This window comes from Trichosurus vulpecula, chromosome 8 (assembly GCF_011100635.1).
Source record: "Trichosurus vulpecula isolate mTriVul1 chromosome 8, mTriVul1.pri, whole genome shotgun sequence".
In the NCBI taxonomy this organism is placed as follows: domain Eukaryota; kingdom Metazoa; phylum Chordata; class Mammalia; order Diprotodontia; family Phalangeridae; genus Trichosurus; species Trichosurus vulpecula.
In genome coordinates, this window is record NC_050580.1 from 55157021 (window position 1) to 55184173 (window position 27153).

General features: G+C 39.9%; 1 protein-coding gene across 1 annotated transcript in view; it reads left to right on the forward strand.

Moving 5' to 3' along the window:
* The window catches only part of MCU (mitochondrial calcium uniporter), a 177353-nt gene that overhangs the window by 130034 nt on the left and 20166 nt on the right, over nt 1-27153 (forward strand). The window contains exons 2-3 of the mRNA XM_036737170.1: nt 12621-12690; nt 20241-20411. Of these exons, the coding sequence (XP_036593065.1) occupies nt 12621-12690; nt 20241-20411 (241 nt within the window). The remainder of the gene's footprint in view (nt 1-12620; nt 12691-20240; nt 20412-27153) is intronic.

The window sequence follows — 27153 nt, forward strand, 5'->3', positions numbered from 1 at the left end:
CAGGAAGGTTGTGACACGCCGCCCCACAATGGGAAGTGGCAGGGCTAAGATTTGAATCCCAGGCCTCTGACTCCAAGCTCTTTCGCAGACCATACCCCTTCACAGATCCTCCGTAAAATGAGAGGGTTAAATGGAATTCTACCTCTAAAGTCTAGGATTCCCTTCCACCGAATAAAAGCATCTTAGAAATGCAGAGTGGGAAGCCAAATGGTCTCCGCACTCTCCACTCTAACTTGTAAATTATACAAGTGCATTCTTGGTGCATCCTCCCACCCTGCTCTTCATCCCAGGGCAGCGACTCTCTTGGCAACCCTCAGCCTGCTGCCTGAACAGACCTCGAAACAAATGGAGGTTCTGGCACAGGCTTCATCCGAGCATCTCATTGCACGTTGCTCACGCTGGTTTTTGTCCTTCTCCCTCTACTGCAACCAGATCTAGGAGGTAATCTCTATAATCTCTTCCAACCACATTACAAATATGTGAGAAGAAACCGGCATTAGTAAAATTATTTTTTAATATATAAATAATAAATTTAATGATAACCCATACAGTTAGAACTTTTACCTGTGACTTAAAGAGAAGGAAATTCCTCTTTTCTCCTCTGATTTTTATAAAAATGGCCTATGAATTTATTAAGGGTATCTTGGATTAAAATATGAGAAGGAAACAGATTTTTGCAGAGAATTTTCTTCATCATCCTACAAGACCCCATTTTTTTTTTTGGTTATGCAGCTTTAAAAGCCTGTCTCCAACAAAGAGTCTCCCATTCATGTGTTCAGGTCACCTAAGATTCCTTGATAGATGTAACCACAGAGAGAACTTTGTTCATTGATCCTCTGATTATCATTATCAAGCAGGGTTTCAAATAGAGGGACAGATGCTCATCCAAGGTGTTTATCACCGTCTTATCGGATGTACTATGCCAAGCTCTGATAGAAAAGGGATTTGCTTTTAATGATGAGGTTCTGCAGATGAATCCTGTTTGTGAATGACTACACAGATTGTATTTAACCTCAGAACATCCCTTAAAATCTAACTACTTCTCAGTGAGATCTGTGGTCCCTAAAAAGATATTTAGTAATAAATACAGGAAAAAGAAGTGGGCGAAGAATGCATATTGCCTAGATTTTATGAATCAGTGTGTGTATGTACCTTGATAAGCACTAAATGTAGATGAATAAATTGGGCCCTGAATTGAAAAGAAATAAGAGGGGAGATTGGTCCACAGTTGAGAAATGACATAGTATTTCCGGGATTCTAAGCAATTCCCTGCCACCAAACTCCTTTATTTTTAATTCTCCCTATTACATGGCCATCAAATATGGAATATCATAACTTCAGGATAATCACAATTCCATGTGCCTCAAAGGACAGTGGGAAAAGGCATATGGTACATGCAGGTGAGCTGTGCTTATTGTAAATAATGACTTCCACATATGAGGTGCTTAATGAAAGGCAACATCCTGTGATATAGGAAGGCTGGGCTTGGAGTCAAGACCTGAATTCAAATTCTGATTCAGACACCTAGCTGTGTGATACTAGGCAAGTCTCTTAACTTCTTTAAGGCCTAGTTACACCTCTCTGAAGCCTTTGACACCGCCAATCTCCCTCTTCTCCTCCATACACTTCACTCTGTAGGTATTCATGGCACTCATCTCTTCTGGTTCTCCTTTTGCCTGTCTGACCTCTTTTGGTCTCCTTTCCTGGATTTTTATCAAGATCACATCTGCTAACCATTGATATCAAGGTTCTGCTTCTCTCTCTAAATTATCATACTTGGCAATCTCTTCAGCTCCATTCAATTATCATCTCTGTGCAGGAGATTCCAGCCCTACTTGAGTCTCACAATTCCAGATTCCTATGGGACATCTCAAAATGAACGTCCACTAGATATCTTAAACTCAACGTGTCCAAAATGGAACCCATAATCTTTCTCCCTATACACCCTTCTTCCTAACTTCCCTATTACTGTAGGCATTAAGTGACACTTCCCCATTACATTAATAAAGTGACTATCCCAGTCACTCAGACTGACAACCAGATTATTGTCTTTGATTTCCTACTTTCTCTCCTCCTCCCACCCCATATCTGATCAGTTGCCAAGTCCTGTCATTTCCACCTTCATCCCTCTTTTTACACCCCACCTCTCCCCTGACACTGCCTCTCTTCTGGTCCTCATTACCTCAGGCCCGGACTATTACAATAGCTGCTGGTGAGTCGGCCTCCCTCAGATCTCTCCCCATCCTCCAATCAGCTACTGAAGTGATTTTCCTAAAATGTAAATCCGACTGTGTTTCCCCCACCTCTGCCCCAATAAACCCCAATGGTTCCCTGTCAGCTCTAGGATCAAATACAAACTCTTCTGCTTGGTGTTCAAAGCCCTTCATAACCTAGCCCTTTGCTCCCTTTTCAGTCTTCTTACACTCTACTGCCAACCACGCACCCTTTTTTGCAGTGATGTACAGTGATGAACAGCCTCCGGGCTGTTCCACAAAGATACTACATTTCCTGGTTCTGGGAGTTTTCTCTGGCCTGGGATCCTCTCCTCGTCTCTGCCTCCTGGTTTCTTTGGCCTCTCATACATCTCAACTAAAATCCCACCTTCCACAGGAGGTTCTTCCTGGCCCTTCTTAATTCTAGTGTCTTCCTTCTCAATTATTTCTTATTTATTCTGTATATAGCTGGCTTGTATATTTGTTATCAGACTGTGTGCTCCTTGAGGGCAAGGACTAACTTTTGCCTCTTTTTGTATGCCCAGCATTTAGCACAGTGCCTGACACAGAGTAGATACTTAACGTGAGAGGTTAGGGCTGGATAAAGAGGTCCAAGAATCATCTGCATAGAGATGATTATTGAAGCTGAAGAGACTGCCAAGTGTGATAGCAGATAGAAGCAGAAGCAGGATACCAAATGTTTAGCAAATGTGATCTTGATTGATGGGTAGCAGTCCTTGTTCTCTTAGGCCATGGGCTATCGAAGTCTCTGCACCCTAGTCATCGTTCCACTCTGGTGTCAAAGTGATCTGCGTAAAGTGCAATCTGACTGTGTTACCTCCTCCCCCATTCAGTAAACTGCTGTGGCTCCCTATTAATGCCAGGATCAAATCTCAAATCCTGTTTGCTTTCTAAAGCCTTTCATAATCTGACTTCTTCCTACTTTTCCTGGCTTCTTACACTCTCCTGTCCTCTTCCCCGAGGCCTGTGATCCATTGACATCGGCCTCCTTATGTTCCTCAAACACGATATTCTTCCGTCTCTGAACTCAGTAACTCTCTTTTCTCATCTTCCCCTGACTTTCCTGGCTTTCTTCAGGTTTCAGCTAAAATCCCATCTTCTGCAAGAAGCCTTTTCCTTAACACTAGGGCCTTTCTTCTGAGGTTATCTCCAAATTATTCTTTATCTGTTTCATTTGCTCATAGTTGTTTGCATGTTGACTTCCCCCCATTTGGACTGTGAGCACCTTTTGAGTAAGGATTGCTTTTCCTTTCTTTGTATCCCTATTGATTAGCACAGTGCCTTCCACATATTAGGCACTTAATAACATGCTTCTTGACTTAATAGTAGCCCCAACATCACTAAGTTGTTAAGAAGATCAAATGAGATAATGTATAGAAAGTGCTTTCCAAAATACTTAAAGCACTTTGTAAAAAGTGAGCGATTTAATAATTTAAAAAATGGTAATTAAGCCCTTTTCAAGGTCACAAGTGCCTGGAAAAGTTGTTGGCTATTCATGTAGTGACAGTGATCAGCTGTTGGAGAGCCCTTCTGTTGCTCTGATATTCATAGAGTATTGAGAGACCCAGAATTTAGATCATGGGCAAGGCCTTTAACCCTCTGGGCCTCACTTCCTTCATCTAAAACCAGGGAGAACCAAACTGGTATCAATCACCTCATAGGCATATCCACAGATGAAACAGAGAAAGTGAACAAAGTTCTTGGAAGATCTTAGTGGACTGCACAAATGTCAGCCACCATATTCATCATGGCTTTGTAACTAGGAGTTATCTGGAGCCAGTATCGAGTAGTTCAGTGACTTGTTCAGGGCCACACAGCCAGTACTCGTCTGAGGCCAGACTTGAACACAGGTTTTCCTGACTCCAGAGCTGGTCTTCCATCCACTGTCTACTGCTCCACCTGTGGGACACAGTCACTTAATCTATCCTATTTCTGCCCCCATCCTGTCCCCCTCCCATGAAACAATGGCCTTTTCCTTTAGATTTCACATAGAAATTTATTTTATAAACTCTATACACTTATATTTAGCTATTTTTGTTGGTGTCTTATTTCCCTACTAGACTATTTAGGGCTAAGTTGTTTCCTATATGATTCAGTCTCCCTTAAAAGTTCTTTGAATACAGGGACAAGATTATCTAAATTTTCTTTCTACTGTGGTGCATAGCACAATGCTCTGCATACAGTAGGCATTTAATAAAAGTTGGTTGTATGGTACATCTGGAACAATGTGCCTGTTACAGTTATGAATGGGATACAATCTCTCTCCTAATCACCAGTAAAGAAATCTGAAAAATAACGGTGGAGGAGTGTTGTCAATCTAAGGAAAAATGGCTTATTCTGTAGTGAAGAGGGAAAATACTGTTTTCTTTTACTTGAGTCTTAAAGACCCAAGGTGATTGTGTGTCCAGGCTGTATTTGACAGTTCCATGGCCTGTACTGCCAACAGATAATGAGAAATAACCTTCTTTGAAGTAGGTGTCTTTCAACACTTGTAGCCATAACATATGAAAGAGCCCAGCTTTGGCTGCAAGATGGAATCTACTTGGCTTAGGCTTATCCTTTGAAGGATTGCTTTACATTGGGAAGAATGCTGGCATCCAAAGACCTGGGTTTGAGTCTGCCACTTATGTAGTTTATGAGCAAATCACTGAAGCACTTGCAGTTTCAATTTCCTCATCAGTCACTCCTTGGACTCCATTGTGATCATGCTCCCAGGAAACTTAATCACGAGGAAACTTCGACATTCTGCAAGATTGCATTAGCTTCAATATGTCTACCTTATCATTACCCTGCGCCCCTCTGGTAGAAGGGGAGAGCAGAGAACTTCTCCCAGAGCCCCCATTTAAGGAGGGCTCCCAGGCTAGCTAAGTCTTGATTTCCTACTATCTCCAACTCCACCCTGCTGCTGTGAAGGGTATCTTCTTCGCCATTCCCCCTTTCAGCTTCTTTTTGTGTGACATCTTCCCCATTTAGATTATAAGCTCCTTGAGGGCAGGAGCTCCTTCTTATTTGTATCTCCAGGGCTTAGCACAGTGCCAGGCATGTAGTAGGAGCTTAATAAATGTTTATTGATTATCAAATAATTCTTAATGCCCTTTTCCAACTATTTAAAAAACAAACCCACCTGTGGCACTGATCAGCCCAGTGCAACCTGTTTATATTGCTAGTAAGAACACTATTCTGCTGCTGCTAGTGGGTTGCTAGCATTTATAGAGAGCCTTCATTTCATTGAGCAGGTCTTTTTTTTCCTTTTATTCCTTTTTTAAAAATCAAGAGTAATATCTTCACTAGAGTCTTTACTGCCAGAAGAACTATTTGTTCCCTATTCATATTTCACTGGAGCTAATCATGGTCCCACTTTTCCTTCCTCTTACAGGAAGGAGAGTAATTTCTGTTGGTGTTAAACATAATTTATCTTTTCTCTTTGTACTGTTTGGTAAAGACTCAAGTTTTGGTTTCACATAAGTGAAAATCATTCACTTAACTCACTTTGGCATAGATGGCAGCCAGAGGATATTTTAAGTTTCTAGATAATATAAGAAGTTTCCTTCTGCTAACCATCTGATAGAAAAAGCATTTCTAGCTTTTGCTATTTCTTTATAGCGAATTGCCTTTTGAGAGTTAAATTGTCTTCCAGTGGATACTCAAAGCATTCTTAAAGGGATGGATTTACTTCTTGGCATAATTCCGTGGGAACTGTGGAAGGCTGTTTCAGAAGCGTTGGGGAAGCACAGTGTGGTAAAGTGAGCCCTGCATGAGAATTCAGGGGGCCTGGTTTCTCCTCCCAGCTTGCTGTGCTGCCCCCGGAGCCTCAGGTTTCACATCTTTAAAAGGAGAGACTTGGGCTGGCTGAGCTCTGAAATGCCTCCAAGCTCCTCTCCAGTTTTTTGAGTGTTCTCAGTTAACACCTTCACACTTTAGGACCCAGCACTTAGCAACAACTCATCCCAGCAGCTGGAAGCAAACGGTTTTTAGTCATTCCTGTTTGTTTGAATTACAGAAGCTGGAGGGCAAATGGTGAGGGGATGGATTATTGGGTCATTGTCCGGCAGACTTCACCAGGGTAGAGACAACCTAAGGGGTCATTAGACATTTTACTGGCAGAAAGTCAAGTAGAATTCTGCTTTTGCTTTCAAGTTGACCCATATTATTTAGCTGTCTTTTGGGATGTAGCATTGTCCCCTTTTTTTGTACTCTCATAGTGCTTTTTAGTAAACAGTTATTCTGCTTAATCTGTTTGATTATTAGCTCCCCCTTTTGAGATGGAGGGACGTAAATGGCCACCAGCAGTAGCAGCAGCACCCCCTCATCTGGCACATATGGTGTTGAAGCTGGGACTTTACACCTCGGTCCCTAGATTTCAGTTTTAGCCCCACTGTTAGTTGAAAATGATTTTCTCTTGTAAATATCCTCTCATTTTTGTACCTTTTTACCTTCATTGTAATCATTGCTCTGTCAAGAGAGAAAACTAGATGCTAAGATCACAGCAGACACACGCACTCTGAAAAGGATAATGAGATGTTTCGTTGAAAATCACAAGGCAGTGCATCATGGGGGGAAGAAACTCAAAGAAAGCATTCAGTTTCCAGAATCTACTTGAAATTTAGGGCTAAGTTGTTTCCTATATGATTCAGTCTCCCTTAAAAGGTCTGGACTGGGGGTAGCTAGGTGGCGCAGTGAGTAGAGCACCGGCCCTGGAGTCAGGAGGACCTGAGTTCAAATCCGGCCTCAGACACTTGACTCATGTACTAGCTGTGTGACCTTGGGCAAGTCACTTAACCCCCAATCGCCCTGCCAAAAAGCAAAAAAAAAACAAAACAAAAAAACAAAACAAAAAAAGGTCTGGACTTCAGTAAAAGGTCTAGATTTCAACTGGTGAATTATAGGTGAGAAACTATTCAAAGATTACATAATATTTCTTCTGGAAAATTCATCTGATTAAAATGACATTTTGGTATAAATTCTTCCAAGCCCTACTAATAATTAGTTCATAAGAAGTATACTAGCTGGACATCAAAAGGGATGGGTTTTACTCCAAGCTCTATAACTATCTCATCGTATGACAATGGGTCCAATTTGTCCCTTAAACACTCTGAGTCTCCATTTCATGTATGTAGGATTGAGGATTTGTCCCCTTAGCCTCTGAAAGTCTCTGATTCTGCTCCTGTTGTTCAGTGGGTCAAGATGTAAAGAACAAGATATGATCAGTAACAGTAGGATAGAAAAATCCTCTTTGGGTTTGAAAGGTTTAACATGGATTAAAATAATTTGCTTAAAAGAAATCTGATTAACAGAACCAGCTAAGTTATTAAACATCACAGAGTAAAAATGACCTTCCGTGTCCTTTTCCTCTGTCCTTCACTGTTCGTATTTGGCTTACCTGGTTTATTAGAATGATTGGCTTCTTTGCAAGGGGTGGGGGAGGGGGTGTAGGGACTTGTCTGCTTTGCTTTCTGACTTCTCTGGAGTATGTGGACTTTGTACCACATGGAAATGAAAGGCCAAACTTGTATGATGGCTGATGAAGAGGGAGGTGATTGGAGTGCAGCTCTTTCTTGTTAGGAAAAGAAACTGTCAGTTACCCGCATCTGTACCAAATGTGAGTCCCAGCATGTTTTCCTGTTCTCACACAGAAAGGAATGTCAGCTGTTGTTGGATTCAACCAAACTGTGATTGCTTTAAGGGTAGTGGGGTCCAGTGGAAAGACAGCTGGACTTAAAGCCAAGAGATGGGGGTTCTGATCCTGCTTATAACCTTGTCTATAATTCACTGAATTTCATCTGCAAAGTAGTGGGTGGATTTTCTGCCTACCTCACACACAGTTATGAGAAAAGCATAAAACACTGTGCAAAATGAATTGTTTGTCCTGGTAGGAAAATTTTCTGGTTTGGTTATATCTGTTATTTTTCTCTATGTGTCTGCGTCTACACACATATATTTATACATATACATATAAAATTATAATTTATATTATCAATTATATATAAATCTGTTCTATTTCCCTATGAGAGGAACAAGAATACTGTCTGTCATAAACCATTAACTATTATTCTGTTGTATCTGTCATAAGCAATATACCATTTTTTCCAACCTTGTGCCCTAGAGCAGCTTGGGGACAGGTCCAATTTTTGGAATTAAATAATTAAATGAGAATGTGGAGGGAGAAAGGAAATAGGCTTTGTTAAAATGTTCCCATTGGCCCAAGTTAATAAGATGTATGAGGCACTATAAAGAGTTTATGTAAGTTCGGAGTATTTTTACTGTTGACTCCAATATGTCATTCACATTTTACTGCTCTTGCCTGTTTTCACCTATCATTAATAGTCAACTGGCATTGACATTGCTCTCTGGACTCTTAGAAATGTGGAGAGTGTTTATTTTTTTAACAAGTACAATATTTATTTTTAACTAAGTACAATAACTTGTTTCTAATACATGGAAATGTAATTTCCTGTCAAGACCATCAGCTTTTTTTATATAACTAGGTAGCACTAGCACAGCATAAGGGAAAGTAAAGAGTCGGTTTTTGGTGGGGCTTCCCCCCGCCTCAACCTGCCCAGAGCAGACTTGTGATGCTCTTTTCTTTCCTAAAGAAAAACCAGTAGATGCTATAAATACCGACCATTGGTGCACATAGTTCATGACAGTTGCCCAGATAATACTCTAAAACATGAAGGATCCATAATTCCATCTGTCTGGGACCATGACTGACGCAGATCAAGGCCTCCTCTGTGCCTTAGATGGGCTTTATGAATCCCTATGGCCCCCCAAAAAATTCTTTTCCTAATTTAGCCAGAGAGGTCCTCCGATGACCAATGCATTCCAGCAGCAGGCCCATATTTGAAGGCTTTATAGCTTGGTGCAGGATCTGCACTCCAGAGAGGCTCCTGGCTGACAAGACCACACAGGATAAGGCACTAGAAATGAACATTATTGAAGGTGACCCTGGCTTCTTGAAAACTGTGAGCATTAGACTTCTTGCTACAGCCAAAGAGGATGAGGACAAGAATATGACGATTTAAAACTGTGATGATTAGTAATGAGAGCAAGATTGCTCTCTCCAATTTTTTCGTGGGTGAACTTGGAAGCGACCATAGGGTTCAGAATTGGAAGGTTCCTAAAGATCATCACCCCTTCATTTTACAGGAAGAGGAAGTCAGTCACTGAAAACAGAAAGAAGGGTTAAGTGACAGAAGAAAATTTCCTTTTCCTCTGATGTTTCTTCTTTTGGCACTAGTGAGAAGCCAGGGGGCTAGGTGAGCATAGTGCCTGCTACATAGCTGATACTTAATTGCCATAAAAACTCGAGTCCTGTCTGCATCTTCAACCCTAATACAAAGTTATCCACCTCTATTCATAAGCAAGAAGTGAGACTTCCCTGTGACTTTATCAGTAGTTCTCGTTGACCCAACACATTGTGACCCTTACTGGTCACATCACTTTCACCTTTTGGCTGCAGGTGAGAAGGCCCATTCATCAGGCATCCCCATGAGTAAAAACTTGTCACAGTCAAAAGATGGAATGTTGGTGGAATAATTAATAACAACACCGATAATATAATAATAATAGTAGCTAGCATTTATATTGAAGTTGTTATTTATATGAATCATCTTTCTATTTAATTTTTCTCCTTTCCCCCACCACCTTAACCTTTAAAGTTTATAGAAAAATCGGTGAATATTCTCTACCTTTCAGTGCTAGGAAAAACCTAAATCATTAGGGTATTAAGATGTCAGCAACTGATTTGTGACTTCTTTTGAGATACAGAATTTGTTCTCTCATATTTTGAAGGTTTTTTCTATTACCTGTGTTTTATTGGCAACCAGGAACAAAGGAAACATTGAGAAAAATATTAATAGCAACCACCCACTGCCCAAGTTATTCACCACTACATGTCTACCAGCAACCAAGTGTGGAAACCAGGGGCGGAAGTTCACTGGCAGACCTGAATAAAGATGGAAAATAAGATCTCTAGAACAAGAGCTAACATTTCCAAATCAAGGAGACCCATTTTCTTGAGTTACCACATATCTGATGAATTCCCTCTGGGTTTTTATGCTGTGTTTTGCCTATTTTTTTTTACAAGGAAACCATGTACTCTCTTGGTTTTTCTAAGCCCAGTTGGTAGTTTGGGATCTAATCCATTTGGAGAATCGGGGAAATTGAGAGTTCTGTGCCTATTAAAATTATATATCCTCTTCACAGCATTACTGGGCCCCTATCTTGCAAAAGGATGATCCTCTGGAGGAAGCATATGATTCTCTTGTGGGAGACTTCATATATCCACCAAAGTTCTCAGTAAAATACATTTGAAGACATTTCCTCTTTATTTCTCTTTATAACACCCCCTCTACACAAGCAGGCACACATACACACACACACACACACACGAGGATATTTCATTAAAAACCAATTAAATGTGAACATATTTTCCTCTCCTTGTATCTGTATGAGTGGATCTGGAACATTTTTGAGAATCCATTGATTTAAAATAATAATTCCCTTCATTCTTGCTAGCCCAAAAAATACATTACAAAAAAAATTTAAATTAAGAGAGGGAAAAAAAACCATGCCAAGACAGCATTGTAGATGTAACAAAGTACCTGATCAGTATTAGGCTCCAGTCTTTTGATAACTGGCTCTCAACAGAACCATCTTTCAAAACTGCCAAATCCTATTTCTTTACTCCATCCTTACTACCACTTTCACCTTGTGGCTCTGAATTAGACATCATACTGTTGAATCGGACAAGTGTGCATAGTGGGTCTGTAGACTCTAGCCATATGCTAGGGTTAGGGAGACCTGAATTCAAGTCTTCCCTCTGACACATACTAGCTGTTTGACCATGAGCAAGTCTTGGCTTCTCACGGCCCAGGCAACTCTCTTAAAAATATGTCACAGATAAGCTCATCTGCAGTATGCATGGAGTTTCCATACCAAGAGTTCTTTATACAGATGAAATCAGAGATCTAGGCCCTCCTGCCCACCCCCAAAAGAGAGTAAAATTAAATTTTTCTAAATAATACATATTTGAGGCAGTATCACACTGCTTTAGATACAGAATTTTCCAACTCTTTTTAGTCAAGACGAAAACTTAGGGAGTAGCAACAATAGGTTGCTTCTTTTGTTAGGAAGAAAAAAAGTCCAAAATGATTACCACCTCCATAGAAGATGAAGAGGAAGATCATTTGACAGCACAACTATAAATGCCAAAAATATAAAGTAGGCATTAGACATCTATACAGAGAATATTTGCATTCAGTACCTCTTCTCAACTGCTTGTGGAAATGATAACAGCTCCCTTGTTTATCGGAATATTTCAGAAGAAAAGTAGCCAATCAATACTTATTACTTGGGAAAATTTGGAATACAAAATGATGTCCTTGAGTCCATCAGTGATATGGAGGCAGTGAAAAATAGTAAGGGAAAATTTGTAAAAGAAAATGAAGAAGGTGGAGAATGTGGCACATTTGCAGAAGACAAAAAATAATTCATTGGGGTTGGGGGAAAAGGGCTATAATGCTGTCCGGCAGCAATAGGGGATAGTGGGTAAAGCGCTGGACTCGCCACAAGCGTGGAGAGGTAGCTGAGTTAGAATCCTGCCCCGGGCAAAGGTCTGACCTTGTGCCAGAGACCTGACCACTCAGCACCAAGTTCTTCATCTCTAAGTGTGATAAAGATGGCACTGCCCCACCCACACACACAGGGTTGAGGCGAGGTCATCTCCAGTGAGGATGTTTACAAACCACTTTGCAAACCACTTCTTATTCCCCAGTATTCTCTCATTGTGAGATCCTGAACCTCAGAGTCCCTCCCTTTATTAATCAGTACTGAGTACTTCCTCCTCAACGAGCATGCTTCTCTTTCTGTGTGCAGAATGTCCTCTGGAGGCACAGAAGGTGGTGGGTGGGAGGCAGCCCAAGGACTGAATGTGGCTGGCGAAAACCAAAAAAGAGAATGCGGAGATTCTAAATTCCCTCTGTACCCAATAACAGGCTACAAGGGGCACAGGTAATGATGATAGCTGACATTTATTAACTACCCACTATATACGCAGCAATGTGCTAGTTTCGTCTAGTTTCATCCTCACAACAGCCATGGGAGGTATTATTATCCCCATTTTCCAGATGAAGAAACTGGGGCAAACAGGGTTAAATGACTTGGCCAGGGTCACAAGGCTAGTGTCTGAAGTCAAATTTGAACTCGGGTCTTCCTGATGCTAGGTCTGGCACTCTATCCGCTGCTCCACTTAGGGAGGTCTAAAAAGCTAAACAGTGGGAAGGAGGAGGATTTCCTCTTGCTCAAGCTGGAGAGCACTAGAAGTTAGAAAATCACCTTAGAAGCCGGATGTCCTAATGATAAGTCTCTTCTCTTTGGGTTTTCCAGGTACACCAGAGGCTCTCCTCCTGGCAACACTTGAGAGTGGTCTATTGCAGTACGGTAGTGCCCTCTGATGGTAAGTCTTGGCAAAGCCATCCCATGTCATTCTTGGCTTCTCTCTCTTCCCATGCAGTCTGCTAGCTGTCAGCCTTGTAGATCTGCAGAGAGGCCTCAGCACCCAGGGCAGCAGTGGGCAGGATAGAGAGAGAAAGCTAGCATGTTGGCCTTGGTGTTCAAGGGACCCGCTACGCTCACTGCCAAAAACTGATGGAGTGTTTAAAGTAAAGACGGAGAATAGAAATCAAAAAAGAAAGTAGCACATTAATGAAATCTTCATGGATGAGGTAGGAAATAGCCCTAGTCTGTTCTGTTCCAAGTTTTCTTTTGTTTGGGGCAGGGCTGGAAAACATGGCTACACGGTAGATCACAGGATCAATATGTTCTCACCCCTTGTTGGCCTAAGGCCCTAACAGAAGCTGCAACGTTTTCTTGTTTTTGCTGCTCCTTTGTGATGTTTTTTTCTCCATCTAGTGCTTTTGGGGGTGGGGAGAGAATGAGCAGATGTTTAGGGAATTAATCAGTGCTACTTAGTAAGCATGTACCGTTCCTGGTCCATAGAGATAGGAGAACATATGTAAAACCCACCTGAAGGCTGAAGTAGGTTTCCTTACGGAATGATGGGTTGAGTTATGTTTCCAAGAGTAGGGATGAATTTGTGCTGAGCCATCCACCTGTGTATGTGCCAGCAGCACACGTTTACAGTTGGTTGGGTTAAGGGGGAATGCAGTTTGTGCATTCTGAGATGGCAATCAGACCTGTAGCTTTAATCTTACGGCACCAGCCCCTGTGTGTAGTAAGTATACAAGAAGCTCCTATAAATTGGGAGGGAGGGCAGCCAGAAGGAACTTCAGCCACCAAATCTGAAAGTAATGGTCTTCTGTTGAAGGGTCTATGGGGGAACATGAACAAGCCGCACACAGCACAGGAAGGTATGGATGGGTTGAAGTTTGGAATAACAGAGAAAAGGTAAAATCAGGAGCACCATCATTTGGAGTGCTATTACTGAAAATCCTACATCTTAAACTTACCGAGTCCAAGCAAATGAGAAAACGAGAGTGCTTAGAGTTGGGGAGATTTTAGACTTCAAACACTTGGGAGCTGTGTGAACCTGGCAAGGCCTTTGATCTTCTGCCTCAGTTTCCTCATCCCAAAAATGGGGGTAATAAGACCTACCTTACAGAGCTCTTGAGATTCAAGTGCAATGATGTATGCATGGACTTTGTAAACCTTTAAGCACTAGATGCATGCCATCTGCTACCTCGCCAAATAAAAATAGCCACATTTCAACCCAGTGAACATACAGATGAGTTAGTAAATGCAGGGTGCTGTATTGTGGGGAATACAAAGATGAGCGACACCCATGAGATACTCAGAATCAAATTGGGCAAAGGAGAAAAGTCCACAATGATAGCACCTCCTTCACAGAGCTGTTATGAAGAACAAATGAGATAATGCATGTGCAAGTGCTTCAGAGACCTTAAAATCACCATCTAAGAGTTAATTAACTGTTATTACGGCTGTTGGTATTACCACTGTTGTTAATACCATGTGTGATCCATGCAGACTAGAGAAGTTAGTGTATTTGATTTGGAAATGAGATCAGCTTCAGCAAAGTTCTCTCAGTTACTTCAATTTATGGAAGGGTTATGTGACATTTACATTTGGCAAAACTGTAGCATAGCTTAATGCTTAGGGTTATGCATGTTTATCTCAGTGAGTCAAGAAGCAGTTGAGGGCTGACTATGTGTCAGTCACTCTGCTCAGGGCTGGGGATACAAAGAGGGTCAAAATGGGGGAGAAAACATGCAAACAATGATTACAAACAAGTATATAAAGGCTAAATTGGAGAAAGTGAACAGAAGGAAGGCGCTGGCATGAAAGGCTTCTTTTAGAAGGTGGGACTTTTAACTGAGACTTGAAAGAAGCCGGGAGGCAGAGATGAGCAGGGAGAGACTTGCTGGTGGGTGGAGAGCCAGGGAAAACAGGGAGGTGGGTTGTCTTGCGTGGGGAACCCCAGAGACCAGTCACTGGATTGCAGAGTATGTGGATTATGGTAAGGTGTAAGAAAACGGGAAAGGCAGGAGGGGGCCAAGCTATGAAGAGCTCTAAACACCAAAGAGAATTTTGTATTTAGGACGTCATAGGGAGTTACTGGAGTTTATTTAACGTGGTCAGATCTGTGCTTTCGGAAGATCACTTTGACAGCTGAGTGGGGATGGACTGAGGCTGGCAGACTCACAAGCAGACTACTGCAGCAGTCCAGGTGTGGGGTGATGAGGGTCTGCACCAGGGTGGCAGGAGTGTAAAAGGAGAAAATGGGGCATATAGAAGGGACAGGATTTGACAAATGATTGGATGTGGGAGGTGAGAGAGAAGAGTCACAGAATGACAGACAATGAGGTTGCAAGCTCCAGTGATTGAGAGGACAGTGATGCCCTGGACAGTTCAGAAGAGGGCAGGATTTGCAGGGGAGGGATAATGAATTAAACACGTGTTATGTTTAAGATTTCTATGAGACATCCATTTCAAGATGTTCTTTAGGCAATGGAAGAGGTCAGGAGACAGAGTAGGGCTGAGATGATGGAGCTGATCTGATCACCTAGTGAGATAGCATAAAGGGAGAAGAGAAAGACAAAGTCCTGTGGGAGTGACCTGGATAGAAGATCCAACAAAGGAAAATGAGGAGTGGTCAGATAACAGGAGGGAGGAGGACTGAGAAAGAAGAGAGTATCCAGGAGAAGAGGGTGATTGGCACTGTCAAGGTTTGCAAAGGATGAGGATTGAAAGGCCATTCATTTTGGCAATTAAGAAATTAGTAACTTTAGAGAGGGCAGTTTTCAGTCAAATGATAAGCTCAGAAACCAGCCTGCAGAGAGTTAAGAAAAATGAGAAGAAAGGCAGTGGAAGCCCCAGTTGTTGATGACCTTTTCAGGGATTTTAGTCACAAAGTGGAGGAGAGCTAGCAGTGTTAGACGGATGAAGTAACAGGTTTTGAGGATAGGGAGACACTGGCATGTTTGTTGGCAGTCGGGATGAGCTGGGATCACTCGCACATGTAGAGGAGTTAGCTTTGGCAAGAAGGACCACCTCTTCATGTTGTTGTTTGTCTTTTGTTTTCGAAGAGCACCATGACATCAGAAAGGTGATGCCACAACTTGCAAATAAATTGGATTACAGTGAGGGAGGGCTGTGCAAAGTCACCAACCTCACTTTCTCCTCCAGAACCATCTGGATCCAGTGGCCAGATATAGATCAGGATGACTGGAGATGGCCCCGAACCTCTTCATGTGAGATCGGGGTAAAGAAGGAGATAGTGGCAAAAGGCACCTGAGTGATGTGAGAGGAGGAGGAGGAGGAGGGAAGAAAGAACTCTTAGCAAACAGCCTCCATGTTTTTTCCAGTGAAATACGAGGCAAGGTTACTCAGCTGAGAGGGTGGGGGAGGGGGAACTATGGGAGGTTAAAGGAGAGATGAAAAGGTTTGGAAGATCCTCTATGATGAGTAGGCTAGTGAGGTAGTTAGGGAGTATAGAAAGGTTGCCTAGCAGCAGACAGGGCCCAGTTAAGATGATGTAACGTAAATTTGTAGCAGACCCAATCCGCAGTTTCATGAGTCTCAATGGCTTTCGGCAGCACGTGTGTAGGGGCAGAGGAAGCAGTTGGTGAGAGAAATTCAGAGCTGAGGCTTAGGACAGCAAGATCAGTTATGGGATAGAGGGCAACAGGGTCCGGAGAGGAGGATGTGATCTGGGAAAGAACTAAAAGGATGGGAGACTAGAAGTCATGGGGAACATGAAGAATAGGATTTGCCATCGTAAGGCAGAAGAGGAGGGGAAAGGAGGACTGATTATGATCACATATGGTAATTTCAGAGTTGATGAACATAGAGTGGTACCTCTGTGGATGATGGCACAATCAAAGGAAGGATTCTCTCCATGTAGCTGAGGTGAAGTAGCAGACTAGGACATAGGCATTGAGTTGGATTGAGGAACTGGAAGTTAGGGTATTTAAGGAAATATCCATATGTAGTTGAAATCTTCCTCATATAAGGGCGGGAGTTGGGGTAGAGGGAACGACTGAGCCCAGGCTCTGAAGTCATTGAGGAATGAAGGAGAATGTCCGAGGGGTCAATGGATAATGTCCACCAGGATCTGGATGAGGTGAAAAATTTGAATAGTGTGAACCTCAAAAAAGGAGAAGTTGCTAAGCAGAGGTGGTAGAGAGAGTCTGGAAGTGAAGGGAGTGCAAGGAGCATTTTAATTCCTGCAGAGTGACCATCAGAGGAGGTAGAGTTTATGAGTGAAAAGTGCCAGAAAGGAAAGCCAGCGATGGCAGTGTCATTAGGATGCAGCCAGTTCTCAGTAAGTACCAGGAGATATAAGGAGAAAGCGAAATAATTACAAAGAAAACAAGGTTGTCCGTTATTGAGCAGGCATCCCAGTGAGGAAAGTGGAGGGGGTGGGATGGGTGAGTAGAGCTGGACTGGGACATCTGCAGAGTAGAGTTAAGGGAATAAGAGTGAGGGGAAATGGGCAGTTGGGGATGGAGAATGCAATGTGTACTTGAGCAGCCAGGGGTTCAAAATCAACAAAATGGGGAGAGTGTGAGGGATGGGAAATATGCTAACCCTTGATGAATGAGTCTGTGTAGAATATCGGTGACTAGAGAGAGGTCCACTGAGGGAGGCAGGTGATTAGACTGGTCAGTGATGGGGTCCCTTGGCACGAGGGTGATATTGTCAGGTCAGGGAGAGGCCAGAGGCAGGTGGCCTAGATATGGACTGATGCAGGGCTCCCTCTCAGACCTTTTGTTTTTAGTTTTATTGGTGCCTTTTGTGTTTTATACCAATTAGTTCCCATTGTTCTTTAAATTAACCACCCCTCCCTTTTTTAACCAGAAAAAAGATAATTAAGCATGAGACCAAAACAGTATCTGACATCTGAATGTTTCACCCTTGTAATCACCTACATTTTTTACTAAAAAGGAGGTAAATGTTTCATCATCTCTTCATAGTGAGACTTTTTAAACTCAAAGGAGAAGAGAATGCAACGTTTGATTGGCCATATGATTTAGTGACCTCTTTATATCCTATATTATAATGAATGTTGTTGTATAAAGTCTGCTTAGGAAAAAAAGTTATCTTTTCTTCATAGAAATGTAAAACAATTAAAATGATATTTTAATGCCATTTTTGAAATAACCACATAAGCAAAGAAAGAAAAAAAAGAAATATTGGCAGGTTTAGGGAATGAGAGGGAAGAAAAAAATATTGATCATGCAATAGTTTGAAATAACTAAAAGTTAGAGGGCCTGACCTTATGTATTGGCTCTGCTTCTGACTGCCTCTGTGACTTGGGACAAGTCACCCAACCTTTGTGGGTCTCAGTTTTTGTATTTGTAAAATTAGTGGAAATAAAGTTTCTTTCAACTTTAAATCCATGGTCTCACAAGGCAGAACTAGAAGTGCCATACTATCGGTGGGCCTAGAAACCACCCTGGATGGATTTGGACAAAAACCAGGGCAATGGAGAAGCACTGAAGGTTTTCCAGTAGGGGAGCAGCCCTGCTTTGCGAAGATGAATCTAGCAACATTGTTGAGGTTGTGTGGGGAGGAACTAGAAATGATAAGCTAATTTAAGAGGCATTTAGTAGGGCATTCCAAATGACATATGCTGAGATCCTGAACAGGGATGCTGACACCGGAAATGGAAAAGAGAGGATATATGTCTGAGAGATTACCTAGATGGAAACTAGAGGTTTTGAGTGTGGTGAGTAAGAGAATGATGGGGCCACTAACAGAAATGAGAAAGTAGGAGAAAGGAGATGATGAGCTTAGTTTTAGACTATGAGAATGCTGAAAAGTAGAGTTGTTTGTTGACATTCATTCCTAAACCTGAGATTATTTTGTGTTCCTATGTCCCACTATGAAGAACACTCCTGTAGGTGACACAGATTTTGTTTTTTAAAAATTGTATGTCTGCGGTCCAAGGAACAGCCTAGATAATTTAAGATAGGCTCATCACCAAGTTGGCTACAGACTGATCAATCTTTTTCAGCAACAGCAACTCATGAAAATATATGTGATACAATCCACATTTGGGGAGAGAGTATTTTCATTGATGAAATCTCAGATCCTTGAAGTGTTAAAACCAAATGGTAATGGAAAAGGAACCCAACCAAACCACTTGGTTGATGTAATTTTTACTTAAAATCAGTATCTTTTTTGTGTACACTGGCATCTGGCTCTTGTCATCCTACATGCTTTTATATCCATATTTTGACTTAGCTTCAACTAGAAACTACTTCAATAATTCATAAACCCAAGGAATTTTTGTGTGACTGATTGCAAATTAGGAAAGAGATTACATTAGAATCAAATTTGGGGAGAATAAGGAAGCCAGAGAACTTGGCTCAGTGGTAGTGCATCCTGTAAAAGACATGGAATTGAAATGGTCATATGTAAAAGACAGCAAGTAAAATAGTTTGGCCAGACCATTGACTTTGAGAAGGGGAGTAATGTGAAATTAGTCTGGAAGAGGAGGTTGGGGAAGGCTTGAAATGCCAAACAGGGATTTTTGAATTTGATCCTAAAAGCCACTGGATCTTCATAATGAAAGGAGTGGTATGGTGAGAACTTTGCTTCAGGAATATCACATAGGCATCTCTGTGGAATATAGACTGGAGAGGGGACAGACTCAAGGCAGGGAGGCCAGTTAGGATGCTCTGAAACCATCCAGGTGAGAGACTGTGATGGTCTGAAGTGGAGTGGTGGTTATGTGAGAAGACAGAAGACAGACGTGAGAGGTGTTGTGGAGGTAGAATTGACAAGACTTGGCAAGTGGCTAGATATGGGGAGGGAGGTAGCAAAGACAATGCTGAGAATCTGAACTTGGGTGACTGCAGGATGGTGGTACCCTCTACAAAAAGAGTCGAGTAAAGAAGAAGGATGACTTTTAGGGGAAAGATATAAGTTTCATTTTGTATGTGTTGAGTTTGAGATGCATAAAAGACCTCCATTGGAAATGCTCAAAAAGAAGTTGGTGATATGGGATAGGAGCTCATAAGGGAGTGTGGGAATCTTGCCTATAACGACATTCAGTAAATAATTGTTGATTGACTAAATCCTCAGCTGGCAGTCTGCCTTGGAAGGGTGGCATCCCTAGGGATTCTCAACAGCAAAAGTATAATCACACATGCCTCCCTTACATTGAAAGGAAATACAGAAGCCTCTAATACTCTGCTTAATTAAATCCAGGGGTCTGAATGAGAACAAGAATACCCACCTATAGATACAAGAGATTTCCACAGGGATTCCCCGCCCCCTTATCCTTTGCACATGTTTCCTCCAAAATCATTTGTGTCTGTTTGATCTTATTGCCTTGTTGTGAGAATAATCTGCAATTTAAGATAAAAGGAGGTATTCATTAAAATAAAACATTTGCTTTAGTGATAATAGGTACTTTGTAATATGAAGGAGTGATAAAGGGTAGCTTTAGCTGCATGATGACTTCGAGTGGTCTTATATTCCTTTTTGTTGTTTATGTTTTTTGGTTTTTTTTCCCATCAGATGTGACAGTGGTTTACCAAAATGGATTACCTGTGATATCCGTGAGGCTACCATCCCGACGTGAGCGCTGTCAGTTCACACTTAAACCTATTTCAGATTCGGTTGGTGTATTTCTACGACAGCTGCAAGAGGAAGATAGAGGAATTGACCGAGTAGCAATCTATTCACCAGGTATAGTCCCCTTCGATAACCATGAGCTCTCACTTGTAAGCCTTAAGGAAGCCAACTTATGGAAAGTGATCTCTGGTGCCTTCTGAACTCACACAGACTTCTCGGAATGTGACTGCTCACTTTTATCACTGTGGTTCACATACACTTATAGCTGGCAAATCAAAGATAGGCAGTCACATTCTCATTTCTTGAGACCTTTTAATGTAAGATTTAGGTGCAGAGTAGATTATTCCATTAATAATTATTGGGCCTTCCACTTTGGAAAGATGAAATCTTAGGGTTTTATTTTTTAGATCTGGGGTCTTTGCAGTAAAGGTTTGACACTGGGGGGAAAACATGCTAACTTGAAAAGCATATATGTTAAAGACTCTCTTCAAAATGTTGGAGCAAGTAGTAGCAGAATCATCCCAGCTCTTTCACAGCTCCTCCAGTAAGGATGGGGGAGAAAAGGGAATAGACCAAGATATCAGCAAGAATTTCAAAAAGCAAAGTCAGTCCATCAAGCTGTCCACATCTGTGCAAAGAGATAACCTGTGGGTACTAGGAACAGAGTCCTGGCAGAAGAGCCCAGACCAAGAGTTAGCAAAGGCCTCTTTTAACCTACAATTCAGTCATTCTGGCCCCAAACTAGGTCTAGATAGGGCAGTAATCAGAGCATTCCCTGGATCAATCTGTTCTGTGCACTGACTGGAAAAGTTCCTGAGGGAACTGAGGGAAAATACAGTGCTCATTAGCAGATAATAGAGAGCTGGACCAAGGGAGACCCTACATTCCTTCCAGAAGTTCATAGAGCCTGGCCCCAACAAAAAGTACCAATTCAATAAGTAAGGCTGGAAAAATGAGTAAACCTGAGAAAACATTGACGATAAGAAAGGTCATAGAGCAAGGGACAAGACACAAACCCAGAAGAAGAAAGTAACTCCACACCATCTATAAGCAGAGTGTCAAAGAAAATGACAGATTTGCCACTAGCTATACTTGAATTTCTGGAATAAACAAAGAAAGAGTTTTAAAATGATCATGTAAATTAGATGAGAGCTTTATAAAGCATAAAGAATCAGAAGGAGCACAAACAGCTTAGTGCAGAGTGTGCAAAACCTTACTCAGATAACAAACTCCTTGAAAATCAGATTGAACCAGACAGATCGATGACTGCATGAGACTAAAGAAATGCTAGAACAAAATGAAAAGACTGAAATAATATCAGAAAATGCAAACTATCTACCTGTGAAAAACAATTGACCTGGAACAAAGGTCAATAAGAAATGATCTAAGAATATTCAGACTAGCTGAAAACTTTGACTATTAAAAAGAAAGCCTAAATATCAGATTTCAAGAAAAAATAAATGAAAACTACCTAGACCTATTAAAACCAGAGGGCAAAATGAAAATAGAAAGAACTCACTAGCCACTTCCAGAAAGAAACATGATTACTCCCAGAAAAGTCATAGCCAAAACCTAGAGTTTCCAGGTCAAATTAAAAATAATGCAAGCAGCCTGAAAGAAAGTGTTCAGATACCAAAGAGCTGTTGTCGTCAATATTATGTAAAACCTGAAATCTATCACTATAAAGGAGAAGAAAACAGAAGGCAAAAAAATAGAAAGATTTTGAATGTTTATAACCAAGAATAACTTACTCAGCAAAGCTGAATATAATCTTGTGGAAAAAAAACAACAGAACTTTAATGAAATAGAGGACTTCCAAATATTTCTGATGAAACCAAAACAGAGTAAATACTTTTAAATGCAAACATAGGAGTTGAGAGAAACATAGAAAGGTAAATGCATTTGAGCAAGAGGAAAGGATTTATGTTTAAGTGTTTATAGTCTTAACGGAGAGAAGAAACAAGAATCCTCTCAGAATCCTAATGTATTCAAGGGGTGTAGGGCCTGAGAGCAGTTTTGTTCTGTTTTGATAATCTTAAGAGGAAAAAAAGCAAAGGGAAGGAAAAAGGAATACATCAGGGAAGAGAGGGAGGAAGGAGTGGAGAAAACAGCCTAAAAATGAACCTCATTTTCATCTGAACTGGACAAAGGAGGATAGAATACACACACACAGAGATTTTGGCACACAACTACATTAAGTTCCACAGGAAAACATAAGAACAAAGAAAGCAAGGCTGGGATTAAGAAGGAATATAGATTCAGAGAGATATTAGTGATAAGCAAAAAACTTCTCTTCAGAGAGACTGATCAGAAAGATCGTGAAGGAAGGAATAAAAGGAAAAAAGGAAGGGTAAGAAAATGTCGTTAGAGACTAGGCAAGGACAAGAAAAGAGGAGCAATAAAATGGAAACAGAATGCATCAAATATAGATGGCTAGGACTGAGCACAAGCCTGTCTCACCACACTGTTCTTTGTAAAGAGGGAGCCAAAGGCAAAGAAAAGGAAAAGTATAATCTCTAGGACAGAAGAAAATCCATAATCAACAGTAATAACTGTGAGCATGGACAGGGTCAAATAACCTGGGATGATAGCAGAATCCAACAATAAGTTGTTTACACAAAACATACTTGCAACAGAAAAGACTGACACCATTAAAAAAGGACTAGAGTAAAATCTATTATCTTTTAGGAGTTTTTAACCTGGGGTCCACATGTATGGAGAAAAACTTATCTTTACGTTTACTAACTTTTATGTGAAATTTTGCATTTCCTTCAATTATTGAGAAATATTATTCTGAGAAGGGATCCATACACTTTGCCAGGTTTCTAAAAGGAATCCAGATCGGTTATTAAAAAAAAAGGTAAAAACCCATACTTTAGGTAAACTCAAAAAAGCAAAAGTAGCAATTGTGATTTCAAAGTGACTGTAAAAATAAACAGATAAACAAGGAAATTTCATTATGTTTATAGACACTATAGACAGTGAATTCATATCAATACTTAAAATAGATGTACTATTATCTAAATAATTAAAGGAAAAGGTGATTACAGAAAGAATTAGTAAAATTATAATAGTCAATGTAATCCTCTCAGACCTAGACAAATCTAATCAAAATATAAGAAAGACATTAAGACCTGAGTATTAGGAAAATGAGATATATCTCTAGTGATTACTTGATAAGGAAAGAAAGACATACACACATTTATCTATTTATTTTTTATTATTTATTTATTTACAGTCCAGGAGTGAGGTAATAAAAGCCTGCACCAGGATGGTAGTTCTGTGAGTGAAGGGAACATAGATGAGAGATATTGTAAAGATAGAAATGACAAGATTTGGCAAAAGATTTTGATATGTGGGGTGAGAGTGAGGAACAACACCTAGCTTGTGAGCTTGAGTGAAGGAAGTTCAGAAGACACTAAGGTTTGGGGGGAAAGTGATGAGTTCTCTTTCGAACATGTTGAATTTGAGATGTTTATAAAGCATCCGGTTCCTAATACTGAATAGGTAGTTGGTGATGTGAGTCTGGAAGTCAGGAGAAGGGATACGGGTAGATAAATAGATGTGAGAATCATCTGCATAGAGATCCTTTAACCCATGGGAGATAAGATCACAAACTTGAGATAGTATGGAAAGAGAAGAACAGAGGTCCCACAGGATAGACCTGTCCGTTAACCACAGTTAATAGGTATGATCTGGATAAAGAACCAGTAAAGGAAACTGAGAAGGATCTGTCAGACAGGTAGGAGGAGAATTAAGAGAGATCATCAGAAGAAAGAGGAAAAGGACCTACATGGCACAAAAAAAATATTTTTGTAGTGGCAATGAACTGGAATTTGAGGGGGTGGCCATCAATTGGGAAATGGCTGAACAGATAATGGTGTATGGATATAATGGAATAATATTGTGATACAAGAAATGAAAGGGATGGTTTCACAGAAACCTGGTAGGACTTGTATGAACTGATGCAGAGTGAAGTAAGAACAGCTAGAACAATTTTCACTGAAAACAACATAGTAAAGAAAAACAATATTGAAAGATTTAAGAACTCCGATCAATGCAATAACCAGCCACCATTCAAATGACCAATGATGAAGCATGCTTCCCACCTCTTAACAGAAAGATTATATATTCAAGATGCAGAATGACACATATATTTTGGACATGGTCAGTGCAAGAATTTGTTTTGCTTGGATATACATATTTGTTATAAGGTTGTTTTTCTTTTTCCCCCAATTGAAGAGAGAGGGGGAAAAATGCTGTCGATTCTTTCAAGTTAGATTTTTTTTAATTCCCTCTACTAAAGAAAAAGCCTCACAGCTATTTTGAACAGTAGTATGCCAACAAAACCAGCAGTTTAACTGGATAAATATCTACAAAAAATATGTCTACATTAACAGAACAAGAATTAGAATATTTAAATAATCATAACCCATAAAAAGAAATGGAATAATAAATTAACTCCCAAAGAAAAAATTCCCAGTACCAGATGGATTTACAAATTAATTCTATCAGATATTCAAAGAATGGTTCCAATATTACATTGATGTTTGAAAAACTAGGAAAAGAAAGGATCTTACCAAATTCCTTCTGTGATATAAATATGGTCTTGATACCTGAACCATGAAGAGACAAAACAGAGAAAGAAAAATATAGAACAATATGCCAAATGAATATTGATGGAAAAATATTAAGTAAAATATTAATTAGAATATTAGCTATAGCAACATATTAAAAAGATTATGCATTATAACCAGGTTGGATTTATACCAGGAATGCAGGGCTGGTTCAATATCTAAGGAAACCCAAACTATAATAGATTTACTAATTGAAAAACAATATAAATCACATAAGTATATCAATAAATGCAGGGGGAAGCTTTTAACAAGATTAAGGACCCATTTCTGTTAAAAATAGTAAAAAGCAAAAGAATAAATGGATCATTACATAATTTGATAAGTATAGTATCATGTGTAAAATTGTCAATGCAGCAAAAGACCAGAAACAGAATCAAAACCATAGCCCAATACCATAAATTTAGGAACCAACAAGGGTTTGAGTTCCCCAGCAAGGGAGCTCCACCCAGAGGGGCAGAGACTCCCTGAAGGAACAAAAGCACAAATCTTACATAGGTTTCAATTTAGGCAGGAGGTGAATTGGATAAGGGTACTTCAGGATTAGACAGGACCATTGCTGGGGACTTGTAGGTTAGGAATAGGGGAGGTGGTATCCTGTGATTGGACAGGCCAGTTGCTGGGCTAGTCACCGGAAAGGCTCTTTTTCCGGTTAGTTATCTCTGGTAAACCTGCCCTAATAGATAGGATTGTCCTTGCTGTTATATCAGTAAGGAAGGTTGCAGGGGTGGGTGTTGCCATACAAACTGAGTCATGGGCAAGATAAAGGAACTTAAGACAAAATGGAGTTGCTTTAGCTTTTTCAGCTACCCACAGTATTTAAAACCAAGAGTCAGTATTATATGTAATAGTGACAAAATAGATTCTTATCCATTAAGATCATGGGCAAAGCATGATTTACATTACATTAAGCATGATAAACATTATTACCATTGATATTTGAGATAGTGATAAAAATATGAGCTATAAAAATAGAAGTAAAACAAATTGAGGGAATAAAGATAGTCAAAGGAGAATAAAAATTTTCGATTTTGCATATATGATGGTTTATGTAGAGTACCTTTTTGATAGGTCAGCTCTCAAATATAATATATATTCTGTAGTTATTTTGAATAGAATTTATCATTTTATTTCTTACTCCTGTGCTTTGTTGGTAACATATAGAAAGGCTGATGATTTGTGTAAGTTTATTTCATATCCTGCTTCTTTGCTAAATTATTGTTTCAATTAATCTTTAAAAATATCTACAGAATATATATTACATTTGAGAGCTGACCTATCAAAACCCATGCAGGAAATGATTGAATATAAATACAAAATATTTCATAGAAATAAAGGCAGAACTAAATATGTGGAGAGATATTAATTGCTCGTGGTTGGGCTGTGCCACCATAATACAAGTGACAGTACTACCTCAATAGATTGTGCCATATCAATCAAACTACCAAAGGATTACTTCAGAGAGGTGGACAAAATAGCAATAAAATTAATCCGGAGCAACAAAGGATCGATATTCCCAAGGGAAATGATTAAAAAAAACTTTATTTCAAAAAAATTCTACAAAGTAATAATTATCAAAATGATTTAGTACTGGCTAAAAAATAGAGAGGTTGAGCACTGGAGCAGATTAGGTATACAACATGCAAAATCAAATGAACATAGTAATTGATAAACACTTATAAAAAGTGCTACTCCTTGAGTAAGGAGTCACTATTCATTCACATATGTATGTGTATGATAACTATATATACGCATATATACATATGCACATATATAGAAAAAAGTCTGATATTAGATTTAGATAAAGATTTTACATCATATACCATAATACACTCCAAATGATATAAAGCTTAGATATAAAAGGTCATATACAGTCAAGGAGCAAGGAAGAAAATACCTTTTTTAATCATGGATGGGGGAAAAGCTCTTGACCAAACAAAGTTGAAGATGATAAGGTGAAGATGCTAACATATATGAAGATCTTCATAGAAGATGAAATAGACCATTTTGATTAATCACATCACAATATTTTTTTTACAAACAAAACCAATTCAATTGACATTAGAAGCAAAATAACTAACTGGAAAAAATATTTGCAGGAAATTCCTCTTTGATAAAGGTCTCATTTCCAAGCTACATAAAGGATTTGATTTAAATACATAAGAATGACAGCCATTCCCCAATTAATAAATAATCAAAGGATATAAAAAGATAGTTATCTA